Raw genomic sequence first — 13,482 nt, forward strand, 5'->3', positions numbered from 1 at the left:
ATGTGAAATCAGCGCTCTCGATCGCATAGGCCTGTGCTCCTTTGGGGAAAGGGGACAAGGAAGGGACCCTGAAGACCTGGAGATTTAGGGAGGCTGGTCTCCCTTTTTATCATGTCAGGCCCCCCTCCTCGGTACTGCCCTTGCTGCTCAGGGCGTGTGAGGACAGGCCCGTGGAGTGTTTTCCGAGGCTGATGACAGCACAGGTGAGCAGCAGGCATGGGTGAATACACAGACTGCGGTATGGTGGTGTTCTCTCTGGTTTATGCTTTGGCCCTGCCGGTGGCAAGCCGGCCCTTGGGAGCTCTGTGCTGGCAGGGCAGGGGGCGGCCGGTACCTGCTCTGTGGAGACCATCTCTTCTTTGCGTGTGTGCCGGGCAGAGCCGGGAGCCTGGGTGTGCGGAGCTGCCTGGCGCAGCAGGATTTCTGCGCTCGCTACATGACCTGTGTTTGCACCCACCTGTTCTCTGTGCCCGCTGCAAAGCAAGGGCTGTGCCCTCTTCCTCAGCCCTTCCCTGGAGCAGCCACGCCCGGCTGAGCAGAGTTCTGCACACGAGTGCCGCTTCATCGTTGTCATCTTTCTCACGCAATGCCCTCCTTACGGGGCCAGGCTCCTCTTCGGCGCTTCCGCCGCACGCAGCTCTGGGGGGTCTGAGATCTTCCTCACCGGGAGGGGGCAGCTGTCGGCAGGAGCTGGTGAAGTTGGTGTCACCTGACGCTGTGCGTGCAGCAGAACGTTTTGCCAGCTGAGAGACAGCTGCTGTGCCAGGATTGGTGGGGGGGTTCCATCTACCCTAACCCTTTTCCTCCGCCTTCTCCATTGCACCGTCTTGTCTGCATCTGTTTGGTTATGAGCATAAATATGGACGGTATGGGGCTGGCTGTCCCCGAGCAACGCTGGATAGTGCGGCTAAGCCACAGCCAATCTGGCCGTGTTCAATAACATGTCTGGAAACTTCTTTCGTCAGGCAATCCAGCTGCAAGCCTTACCCGTGCATGCGCATTTGGAGCCAGCTGGTTACGCTGTGTGATCCTCTCACGGGGTCTGGATACCGCAGAGTTCCCAGGGGATGCCCAAAAAGCACACGGGCCAGGATTGTTTCTGAGAAACTCACGGGGTTCTGGGCTGCAGATCTTCCGAGCCAGCATAGCCTCAAAAGCAAGTCAGGCCACGGGAAGTCAGACAACGGGTTTAAACCCATCATCAAACTTCCAGGCTCACTGGCCAAGGGGAACCTCAACGTCCATTTGAAAATAAAGGTTTTTATCCTTTATATTGGCAGAGAAATGCTTGAAAATGTGGCCGGGGTGCACGGTCCAGGTTCAAATGGAAAGACACCTCTTCCCCTCCCCACTCGTGGTTTGTAAACCCGCTGTCTGACTTCCTGTGGCCTGACTTGCTTTTGAGGCTCTGCTGGCTCGGAAGATCTGCAGCCCAGAACCCCGTCAGTTTCTCAGAAACAATCCCGGCCCGTGTGCTTTTTGTGGAAGTGTTGTGACCCCTTCCAGCCCCGCCCTGCCTCTTCCCGGCTCCCGCCCCTTCCCTGGAGCTGTCGGAGCGGGGCAAGCTGGAGCCAGGTCACTCGCTGCTGTTGGCACCAGACCACCTGCTGCTCCTGCCATGGCTGCCCTGTACCCTCCATCCCCCTGAAGTGCGCCCCCCTCCCCCCCAAAGCATAGGGCCCGGGGGGGTTGCCCCAGTCAGACCTGTGTTAAAGCACGACCTTATAGCATGGGACACGGCCGTACATAGAAGGAATACAGGTAGCAATTTCCAAGCGTTCCGCATGTGTTCGGCTCTGCTCCCTGGAGTAAGCATCCCAGCACACACAGGAGCTGCCTTGGGCCGTGTCCAGACTCAGGGGTTTTTTCGGGAAAAGTAGCCTTTTCCCGAAAAAACTTCCCCTGCGTCCAGACTCAAGCCGCGTTCTTTCGAAATTATTTTGAAAGAACGCGGCTTTTCTTTCGATGGCGGTAAACCTCGTTTCACGAGGAAGAACGCCTTCCTTCGAAAGTTCCTCTTTCGAAGGAAGGCGTTCTTCAATGTAAAGAGGCCGTCTTCGAAAGAGAGCATCCAGACTCGCTGGGTGCTCTCTTTCGAAAAAGCGGATTTCCTCTATCAAAAGATCCGCCTGCAGTCTAGACGCGATCTTTCGAAAGAGCCTCTTTCGAAAGAAGCCTGCAGTCTAGACATAGCCTTGGTTCCCAGCCATGCATTTGTCAGGGCTCGGCGGAGGCCAAAGCCATGGAAGAGCTGTTGGTGGTCTGCCGGTGCCACCGCTTCCCCTGATTTGTGGCTTCCTCCGTCCTGCGGGGGTTGGTCTGTGAAGCAGCCCCCGCCTGTGGCACCTACGTTAACTTTTTGCGGTTTTATGGGAAACGGTGGAGCAGTGGGAGGACAGTGCGGGTGTCTGGCTCCTGCTTCCCCACTCCCCGGCTCAGACGGGGAAACTGAGGCACACAGCAGGCTGGTGGCGAAGATCTCGGGTCCCTGACTCCCAGCTGGGGGTGCTATCTCTGCGCACCCCTGCCTCCCACATTCGGGGCACCCGTGATTTCACACCCCTCTGTGAGCGTTCCCAGAGTGCCCTGGGGGTGCATTCAGCCAGCTGTGCCTCTAGGAACTGATGAGAAATAGCAAACGCCCTGCAGGAAGCCCAGGGGCCGCATATACTGTGAGTCAAGGGCTGCTCCTCTCTGGCTAACCTGACTGGGAGGCTCCAGGGGAGCCCGCAACGGGGGTTTCCTGCGTGCGTGTAAAGACTCGCTCAGCCCGTCCCTGGGAGGCAGCACGTCCAGGGGAGCGGGTGGCCCTGGCCGCAGCCTGAACGGGGTTTGCGGTGCATGGAGCCCAGAGGGCTTTGAAATCAGACTTGAGTCTCCTCCCGGGTAGAGCCGCAGCAGCCCTCTGTGTCCTGCAGCAGGAGCCGGGCCTCCTCCGTGTCCCAGGCTGAACCGGTGCCCTGGGCCTTGGCGTGATGGGGAAGGGAGAGGGACGACCGCTGGGGGGGCTTGGTGCGTGGGAAAACCTGCGGGCCAGGGCTGAGTTCCCCCGTCGCTGCAGGGAAGGAAGAGCAGACAGCGCCGGGACTGGGGCCCGATCCTGCACGGCGCTGCTGTGGACCTCCTCCGAAGAGCCCAGTCCCCTTGCAGGATCAGGCCCCAAAAGAGTCAACTCCTGGGCTACGTCTACACAGGCACCTTTTTCCGGAAATGCTTAAAACGGAACAAAAAGTATTTCCGGAAAAAGAGCGTCTACACTGGCAGGCTGCTTTTCCAGAAAAGCCCCTTTTCCAGAAAAGCGTCCGTGGCCAATCTAGACGCGCTTTTCCGGAAAAAAGCCCCGATCGTCATTTTCGCGATTCGGGCTTTTTTCCGGAAAAGACTACTGTGCTGTCTACACTGGCCCTTTTCTGGAACAGTTTTCCAGAAAAAGGACTTTTGCCCAAGCGGGAGCAGCATAGTTTTTCCAGAAAAGCAGCTGATTTCTTACAGTAAATCGTCACTGCTTTTCCGGAAATTCAAGCGGCCAGTGTAGACACAGCCCTGGTGTCTCTTCCAAAGCGAAACCTTCTGGGCTGATTCCTCCCCGCGCTCACGCTTCAGTGGTGCCCCGAAGGAGCATGTGGGGGCAGAACTGGGATCTCTGATGTGCCCCAGAAGCAGTATCTGGGGGCAGTGGCGCCAAGAGAGAGGGGCGGTACAGGGAGCCAGTTGGGCGGCCGCTTGTGGGGCGCACAGCTGTAGCTGAAAGCCGGTGTTGGAGGGCGCAGTGACGGGGGGGGGGGGAATCCTGCCAGTGTAATTGAAGATGCTGCCTGGTGGTTCCTGGTGGTCTCAGAGCGCTGGCAGGCTGCTCCCTGTGCTGGCTCCAGTCCTTGCGCTGCAGGTTTTTCCGGGCGGGCGTAGGGATGAGTTGGGGGGCTGGGCTCTGCCGCTCATGGCTCGTTCAGAGTCGCTATTTCTTTGCGTTACATAACACCGTTCCCACAAGGCTGCGCCGCTCTGTCTCCTGACGTGAGACTTCACAATAGCTTCCCAAAATAATACGAAGCCCCACAGTTGTGTGGAGCTTTCCTAAGAAGGGCAGGTTCATTTAATGACACGCCATGAAAGAAAGCGGCATAAAACACTCCGCAGCAGAAGTGGGCGAGCAAGCCCTGTTGTACGCAGCGCCGCGCTGTACAGAGCCGCAGCCCCGTCCCATCACGTTCAACAAAGATTGGAGACGTCAGCGTTGCCGCCTCGTTTACTTTGGCTCCTGACGGGGGGATTCGCGGTGCGTGGGTTTGGGATTGTTCTGCGTTCGTACCAAATTAGCCCACTTGGCTAAGATTCGGTTCTTACCCTGTTGGATACGAATCCCTTTTGAACTGCATCACAGCGGTGCCTAAGACAGACCTGTCCCCACCTTCTCTTTGGTTTGTAATGCCGGCTCAGGCTGTCGAAGACGCGTTTCCGTCGGGAACTGTGATGCCTGAGACGGTCACTTGCGGGTTTACGAGAAATCAGCCTGGTTAAATAAATGGAGGCCCAGTGTCAAAGTAACAAACGTCAAGGGTTGTGAGTTCAATCCTTGCGGAGGCCATTTAGGGATTTGGGGCAAAAATGTGTCAGGGATGGTACTTGGTCCTGCTGTGAAGGCAGGGGGCTGGACTCAATGACCTTGCAAGGTCCCTTCCAGTTCTAGGAGATAGGCAATCTCCATTCATTTAAAATATACAACACTCCAACGTTAAACCTTCTTCGGTTATGTTCTTATGTACTTTTCTATCCGTTCTCCCCCTCTCCTGCTTGGCTGCTGCCCTCCAAACTCCTGGTCCTTATTCAGACCATGATAGTGCTGATCAATCTGCTTCGCTTCGCTTCGCTTCGGTTCCAGGGTCAGATTCTGATCTCCACTTCCCTGGTATAAATCTGGAGTAACTCCATTGGATGAGCAGCGTGGTTGGTGAGCAGAATCTGACTCTGCGTCTAACTTTCTTGTTTCTTGTCCCCATTAGGCCCGCGCGTGTAGGATAGCGGCTCACAGTCCAGATTCTGCCGGGGGCAGGCAGTTAAAAGAAGTGTCCCAGTTTCTTCCCGATCTTGTACAGAAAGCACTGAGCCAGAAGGTTGGCTTTTAAAACAAGAGTGCTGGGTCCCAGGGTGTGCGCTGCAGCCTGCTCACAATAGACGGAGAAAAGGAGAAAGATCGATAGGCTCCAGCCAGCAGTGCACAAAGAATCGCTGGCTCGGCTTGGCTGCCGTAGTGGACGAAGTTGGCATCACGTGGCTTATTCTGTCCATCCTCACCCCCCAGGGGGCTTCTGTTAATACTCCACTAGTCTGCGCGTTGTAGCTGAAGGCTGTTTGAAGAGCCCCCTCTTGGGTTTGCTCAGTGGAACGGGGGCGTGCGCCGAGCACACGTGGATTTTCAGTTCGCCAGCGGGATGGTGCACACCTTCCCCTAGGGCACGTGGCTTCATTAAAGCAGACACATCCGTCTCCCTTAGTGAAGTCTCCGGCATTAGATGCTAGTCACTCTAGGGCAGTGGCTCTCAGACTTCTTTGATGCCCTCCCCCTTTTTCGTCTGCAGTCATTTATGCCTCTCCTCCTCCCCTCCCCCATCCCAAAAGTACGTGTCCCGCCACCCAGCTCTGCTGACAGCATGGGGTGCCCAGCTCTGACGGCAGCGCCGCACTAGCAGCAGGAAGGGCGGCACCGTGACAAGTGATGCTCGTCAGTATCACTTTCCACAGCAGACTTGGCGCCCCTGTGCCACCCGTACTGCTGCCACCTCCCCAGGGCTGCAGCTAGAGCCCCGTGGCCTCCAGAGGAGGGAGGGGGGGTTGGTGGGGGAGAGGCGAGTGTGAGCCCAGGCTGCCTCCTGGTGGGTTGTGGAGTGGGAGAAGATCCTGGTGTGACGTAGTGGGGGTACTTGCTGGGCTGTGGTGACCTCTGCTGTCTGGAGCAAGACCCAGCAGTGAAAACCTCACTATGCAAAGGTGATGCCAAACCGGTTGAACCAGATACCCCCCATGGAGAGGAACAAAGGAAGGTGGAGGCTGCCCTGGCTGGGGGGCAGGGCTTGGAGAGGGTTGAGGAGTTCCGGTCTGGAAGGCAGAGGATAAGGAGCTGGGGAGGGGTCTGGGACTCCCCTATCTCAAGGGGGGGCACTGAGGCCTCTTAGCCCCAGTTCCTGTAACCAGATTACATCTGTGCTGCGCTGTGCTGGAGGAGCAATAAACCACCCTCAATTCCACTGGCTGGTACAGTCTGTTTGTGCCATTTCGGGGTGCAGGAGACGGGGAACCCCCAACGCGCCGTCACACCTGGGTGGCTGAATTCCAGCTGTCCCCTTTGTCCCTGCCTCCAGGGGGTGCCCAGCCCTTCGGCACGAGCCCCAGGCACCCGGGGCTGACCGCTTGTGGGGGGGAGCCTGGGGGAAGGTGCTTTGACGTCTCCCAGCCTGTGGGCTCTGCTCCCCGCTCGTCCATTCGCTGCTGGTTTTAATGGTCCTTAGGAGGAGCCCGGGGTCCAAGCGTGGGGGGGTCCTCGCTCACGTCACAGAGCAAGAGCCCAGCTTCCAGAAGCCACGGAGCTGCTTGGCAGACGAGCTCTCCGAAGAAACGTGCCAAAACCCGCCCTGGCCGCCTGTGGCGCTGGGTTCCCCTCTCGCAGCAGGGCTGTAGATTAGGGGTGTGACTGGTTAGCCAGTGGCCACTGGGCTGCAAGCGGGGGATGCTGAAACCTGGCGGGAGGCTCCCGTGGGCCTGCTGCATCACGCCACCAGTAGGGGGCGCTCTAGCCCAGCTGGAGTAGCCCTGCCCCCAGCGGGGGAGGGGGGAGGGAATGGGCAGTTAACCCTCACCCATGTAAGCGGTTAACAAGTTACACACGTGTAACCGGTTACGTGGTGAAAGGGGATTTTCCATCCCGGCGTAGATGGGGTCCCTGGCTCCTCCACTGCCGTGCTGTTGAGAGATCTGAGTATGGAGCCCAGGTGGCAGAGACTCATGTGGTTGCATCCAGAGGTCCTGGATTCGGGCTCCACAGGTGATTTGAAAAGGGCCCTTGTCGTATTTCTCTGGCTGTAACCTCGAAGCCACAGTCTGCGCCCAAAGCCAGGCTAGATCAGCCTGGTTCCTCTGCGGGGACGTCAGCTCCTTTGGATACAGGTACCTGGCCCAATCGGCTCGGAGGCTTGATCCTCAGTTTCCTAGGGAGGGGAGTGGCTTTGTGCCTTTGTTTCGCTTCCGATGCCCGGTAGAGTTCATGGCCGTGGGCTGGTTCGACTGGGTGATTGTGACGTAGTGGGGGGTACCTTGCTGGTTGCTATGCTGGGCAGTGGATTGTGAGTGACCTCCACTGGCTGCAGCACGGCCCAGCAGGGCAGGGGATGAGTCATTATGCAAGGGGGCTCTGAGCCTGTCTGACCAGTGATCTCCCAGGGAGCGGAACAATGGGAAGAAGGGGAGTGAAGCCCTGGCTGGGGGCAGGGCTGGACAGTGAGTTAGTTTCTGTCTGATATCATGGAGGAGGCAGCCTAGGGAAAGGGGCTGGGATTTAGGGGCCCAGTCTCCCCTATCTCAAGGGGGGCTGAGGCATCCTAGGCCTGCCCTGGAACCAGATGACATCTGTGCTGTGCTGTGTCCTGGAGAAGCAATAAACTCCCTCTGTTCTACTGGCTGGGGGAGTCTGTCAGTGCCATTACGGGGGTGCAGGAACGGGAAAAGCCCAACGCGCCGTCACAGTGATATAAGCGAGTCCACAGGCTTCCTAAAACCTCTCTGCATCTTGTGTGTGGCTCACGGAGCCTTTCACTTAGGGCTTGTGCGAGTTTTAAATCAACGGGGCCCTGTTTCGAGCCCCTCCTGGGTAGCAGCGCTGCCGGCTCCCTCCCGGGGGCAGGAGGCAAGCTTCAGACGGGCTGGGGTTGAAAATCCACAGCTCTCCAGGCAGAGGGGACTGGGCAGCCCAATGGCTCATCCCCTGCAGCCAGTGACACTCAGCAGCTCCCCCCGGGCCAGTAGATCCGGGGTCTGGCGAGGGAACGAGCGGCCGGTGGTTTATTCCGCTGCTCCTCCGAACCTCGGAGACCTGGCAGACGAGCCTGGGCGTGGAGCTCCCTCCCCGGCTCTGAGTCGGGAGGAACTGCAGGCTGCTTCTCAAGAGCGTCCTCCGGCTGCCAGGGCTTCCCACCGGGAAACACACCCGGCCAGCTGTGTGGGAGGAGGGCAGCAGGACTTTGCGCGGGGGGGGTGGGCGAGAAGGTCAGGGAGCTCTGACTGTACCGGGGGCTCCAGCCTTGGGAAGGCTGCAGCTTCTTGGAGTTGCCCCAAGCCTGGGTTCAGAAGGGGGACTTCCCCGCTGAGCCCCGTTGCTGCTGCCGTGAGCCCTGCCACATCGGGCCCACCCCGTCCTGGCTGATGCTCCTACTGAGCCCTGTGGGTTGGAAGAGGGAGGACTCTGCGCCCTGCCACCGCCCCCTCCAAGGAGCAGCCCCAGCCAGGGGGCTCTCCGAGGTAGCAGGGGGGCTCAGGGGGCAGAGTCGGGAGGAGGTTGCCCGCGAGGTGACAGGATGTGGGGAGGGCAGGGAGAGGCACAGCCCGCGCTCGGGAGGCTGCAGTTTCCTTTTGCCGGCGAGCTTGCAGGCCTGGCCCAGGCTGGCCGAGACGGTGGTTGCCGCGTGTAGGGGAGGGAGGGCTGCCCCGTTCACAGGAGCCCAACCCGAGCGAGGCCCCCGAGCACCGCCCGGCGCAGCAGCCAAATACAAGGGCGGTGAATGAATAGCACAGGCTCCTGGGGGCTGCGCTGGTGTCCGAGCTGCATGTCCGGCGAGCAAAGCGTGCCACCTGCTTCAGCTAGCGTTGCCAGATGGTTTAACCCAAAATACCCCCCCCCCCCCAAAAAAAAACCTCCAGGGAAAAAATTCTGTTGGGGAAAAAAAGGGGGGAGACGCTTGGCTTTTGAGGCTTTTTGGCCCTAACAGGCTGGCGGCGGCCGTCTGCCATCTTGTCTTCCTGCTCCGGGCCAGACAGCTCCCCTGCAGCACCAGGCTAAGTACCCGGGATTTTCGCCTCCTGGCTGGGGAAAAAGCCAGAGAATACCGGACATTTCAGGACATTTCAGGTGTCCAGTATTTTCTGAATTTTTTTACCGGACAGGAGGCGAAAATACCGGCCTGTCCGGGTCAATACTGGACACCTGGCCACCCTCGCTTCAGCGGCTTCTTGGCTGGCAAAGGGAGAGGCAGTCGTGCCTCAAACCAAGACCTGGGGTTTGCAAGCCAGACCACAATGGCGCTTTCCATATTCTGCTGGTTCCGCTAGCGCGCTTGGTTTCATCTGCCACCGCCCCCTAGCGCAAGGCAGGGCAAATGGCAGCTTACAATGGGTCACAAAGTGTGTGCGTGCACATGTCTGGCTCTTTCTCACACACACACTTTAATTCTCAATGTGCTGAATGGGGGGGAGGTTAAATCTCAGACGGAGCTGCTGCTGTCTCTTTTGGTTTTTAAGTATCTCTCTGCCTTTCCGGTCAGTTTGTTGTATTTTCTCTACAGAGCAATAGCCAACCCCGTTTGCATTTATATAGAACCGTCCGAGTGAGTCTGGCTGGTCGCTGTACAACAGACCCGTTAAGCCGTGGTACTGAACGTGCCGACTAAGCGTTCTGCGCTCACGTGCCGAGCTAGGGAGACGGCTTGAATGTCGATGTGAACAGTGAACTGGGCTCTGCCTGGAACACGGCTCTGCCCTGGCCGGGGAGGTCGCACCAGGCACTCTGTGCTCCGCGGGGCCGACTCGTAACGCTGTGATCTCTCTTGGACTGCGCGTAGGTTTTGGGGCCCACCCTGTCATCTGGCAGCCTGTCCTGAGTGAGGGGCAGTGTGTAGGGCAGCGCAGAGCAGGCCTGGCAGGGGTCCTGGTCACTAGCCCCACTGCTGCCAGCTCAGCCGGGCTCCCTGCTGCCTTTCCTCCTCCAGGGGTCTCTGGTCCAGGACCATCTGGGGTCCTGCCAGTCCCCAGACATGGCCAGACCAGAGAGTCCCAGTTTAGAGAGGTTCCACCTGGACTGCTGCATCCGACTGTCAGCTGCAACAGGTTGATTCTGAACAACGGAGCCAGAGGTTGAGGGGGGCCCTGCTGTGGTCTCAGAGGGAGCCGGGCTGGCTTTATCCCCAGCAGGGACGCACTGTCCAAGGGCTTGTCGTGGTGGAGAGTTAATGTGTGGTGGGTAGGGCTGTCAATGTACAGCGCCGTGCACTGCCTGCCACGCTGAGTCCGTCAGCCTTGCTATTATGCACTGAATAGCATGCGTTGACCCTCTGCTGTCCAAGCACATGGGGGAACTTTTAGTGTTCAGTAGCAATGTCCAGAGAGCCAGTTAGCGGGTAGCGCACCAGCGCGCTATGAATTTCCACCCCACCTTACTACGTGTTAATTCTTCTAGACAAAACCTCGGTCTCCTGTAGCACAGGAGAGCAGTGCTGGATTTCCATGGCGGCTGCATGTCGTCTTTGACACACGGTAGTTTTCATGAGAACTAAGCATGCAATCCAAAATCTGTCCTGCTTTCTGACATGAATCTGGCTTCTCTTGCAGGGATGGTGCAGAAGCTGGACCAAAAGCTCCCAGTGGCCAACGAGTACCTGCTCCTTTCGGGCGGCGTTCGGGAAGGTGTGGTGGATCTCGACCTCGACGAATTAAACGTTTACGCGCGGGGAACCGACTACGACATGGACTTCACCCTCCTTGTGCCGGCGCTGAAACTGCACGACCGAAACCAGCCGGTCACCTTGGACATGCGCCACTCGGCTCTGTGCCACTCCTGGCTGAGCCTTCGGCTCTTTGACGAGGGGACGATAAGTAAATGGAAAGACTGCTGCACCATCGTGGACCATATCAACGGGGCGACCAATTATTTCTTCTCACCCACGAAAGTGGCGGACTGGTTCTATGACTCCATCAGCATCGTCCTGTCCGAGATCCAGAAGAAGCCGCAGCGAGGGATGCCCAAAGTGGAGAAGGTGGAGAAGAATGGGACGATAATATCCGTCATCTTGGGAGTGGGCAGCAGCCGCATGCTGTACGATATTGTCCCCGTGGTGTCGTTCAAAGGGTGGCCGGCGGTGGCCCAGAGCTGGCTGATGGAGAACCACTTCTGGGATGGGAAGATCACAGAGGAGGAAGTCATCAGCGGGTTTTACTTAGTGCCTGCCTGTTCCTACAAGGGCAAGAAGGACAATGAGTGGAGGCTGTCGTTCGCCCGAAGCGAGGTGCAGCTGAAGAAGTGCATCTCCAGCAGCCTCATGCAAGCCTACCAGGCCTGCAAAGCCATCATCATCAAACTCCTCTCCCGCCCCAAAGCCATCAGCCCCTACCACCTGCGGAGCATGATGCTGTGGGCGTGCGACCGGCTACCCGCCAGCTACTTGGCTCAAGAGGATTACGCAGCCCACTTCTTGCTGGGCCTCATTGACGATCTGCAACACTGCCTGGTCAATAAGATGTGTCCGAATTACTTCATCCCTCAGTGCAACATGCTGGAGCACCTGTCCGAGGAGACGGTCATGCTGCATGCGCGGAAGCTGTCCTCGGTCCGCTCGGATCCCGCGGAGCACCTCCGAACTGCCATCGAGCACGTCAAAGCCGCTAACCGGCTGACGCTGGAGCTCCAGAGGCGAGGCAGCACGAGCAGCATCCCCTCCCCGCAGTCCGATGGAGGGGACCCCAACCAGCCCGATGACCGATTAGCCAAAAAACTGCAGCAGCTGGTGACGGAGAACCCGGGGAAATCCATCTCCGTCTTCATCAACCCAGATGACGTCACCAGGCCCCACTTCCGAATCGATGATAAATTTTTCTGAGCTTTCGCCAACATTTGTATTTGGTTTGATTTGGGTTTTTTTTTTTTTAAGATTTTACACCGTGTAGGTTGTTTTTTGGTGACACGGTCCCCTTGTTTTTTACATATCCAGTGTAGATTGGATCTGTTAAGAACAAAGAGAGCCCATTGTGAGTCCGGGTTCTGCAGGGCAGTGCAGACTTTGAAACAGTATATTACTATTTCATATGCTGCTTTGATTCTCACCGATACCCCACCGTTCTTGTGTGTAGGATTTTTTAAAGGAGAACTTGAGCCATAAACACACGCCCACACCATTTTTTTCCAAACTTCCATAATGACGCACAATGTGTTTGGGTAGGGAGGAGAGAATTCACCTTCCTCTGCATTAAAAAAAAATCTGTTCTTTCCATGAGCTTCCATCTCCATAAAGAAATTGGGTGAGATTCCCGCTTGGGAAGTGCTACTCAGCACGTTTGCTGCTCCCCTCCCCACGGTGAAAGTGCTGCGTGTCTGCTCTTCACGCTTTTCTCATGCTGAGGGAGCAAGGAGACTTGGGAAAACTAACGATGCAACAAGCAGCTGTTGGGGGTTTGGGAAGCCACCTCTTCTTGAATGTAATTGTTCGTAATTGGACCTTGTAGGGCGTGGAGGCTTTTCTGCCGCTTTTCCATGCAGGATAAAGTGATGGGGTGTTAGTTTTAGTGTGTGTAATTATTCAAAGCCTTATTTAAATTCTCTATTAAAGAACATACCATTATAAATGTTAATTGCACTAATGAAATCTTTTGCCATTACCTCAGCACCATGGGTTGTGTTTCTTTTATGATTCGCATCCATTCTTCCGCCTTCTTCTGCAACGTGCCGAGCCCGCCCAGCACCCGTGGTCTTCAGTGGCAGTCCTACAGAGGACTCAGCTTGTTATACGTCATGGTACACACTAGTTCCTGTGCCTCTCGCCTTGGTGCGGTTCTCCTTTAAATCCCATCTGTCATGTCCCTTGCACTTCCTGTCACTGTAAAACATGATTCCAGGGATATCGTGTGCAAAGTGAGTCATCCAGACCAGGAGAGAAGAGCAGAACATCTTACCTCTGGTATGCTGCCAAGTAAGGATGTGAACGGGTAATTGGTTACCCGGTTAGCATCACCTTTACCTAGCGATGCTCACCAGGTAACGGTTAACCGGTTCCCCAGGAGCAAGGGCTGCTCCAGTTTAACGGGCTTAGTCAGTTAGCCCGTTAAACATTAGGTTAACCTAACATTTAACTCGTTAGCTGATTAATCAGGATCTTGCATCCCTACTTCTAAGTTGAAACACATCTGGAGCCAGTTTCTCCTCTCACCTGTTGCTGCTCCATTTTGACATCAGTGGTACCACTCCCAAGCACCTGGGTTTCTGACATTCTGTTCCACTGCAACCTTCTCTATGGAACGCAATGGTGCGGCTCTGCAAAAGAAGACTCGCTCCCTTTTTAGAAAGCAGGTTAAAATAGACAGGGACGATGCCCCATTTGAACTGAAAATCCTTCCGCTTTTCTGCACGTTGACTGGAGCTGGGGCCGAGAAGTTGTGAAAATATTTCCCTGGCTTCTCTGGAAAGGCCTTGCAGAAAGTGTGTCCCTCTTCTGCACCCGTGTTATTCAAGGAGTG

The 13,482-nt window shown here is 56.8% G+C and overlaps 1 protein-coding gene across 3 annotated transcripts in view; it reads left to right on the top strand.

Annotated features, from left to right (window-relative positions):
* MB21D2 (Mab-21 domain containing 2) overlaps nt 1-12,627 on the top strand; it is a 57,241-nt gene extending 44,614 nt beyond the window's left edge. For 2 of the 3 annotated variants that reach the window (XM_075938277.2, XM_089780694.1), the window contains exon 2: nt 10,588-12,627. In XM_075938277.2, the coding sequence (XP_075794392.2) occupies nt 10,588-11,852 (1,265 nt within the window). In that variant the 3' untranslated portion in view covers nt 11,853-12,627. Of the gene's footprint in view, nt 1-7,427; nt 7,489-10,587 lie in introns of those variants that run through there. The other variant, XM_089780693.1, reaches the window with a different exon arrangement.
* The last annotated feature ends 855 nt before the right edge of the window (nt 12,628-13,482 follow it).

The sequence above is a fragment of the Pelodiscus sinensis genome, chromosome 10 (assembly GCF_052426305.1).
Source record: "Pelodiscus sinensis isolate ZL-2025 chromosome 10, ASM5242630v1, whole genome shotgun sequence".
NCBI lineage: Eukaryota > Metazoa > Chordata > Testudines > Trionychidae > Pelodiscus > Pelodiscus sinensis.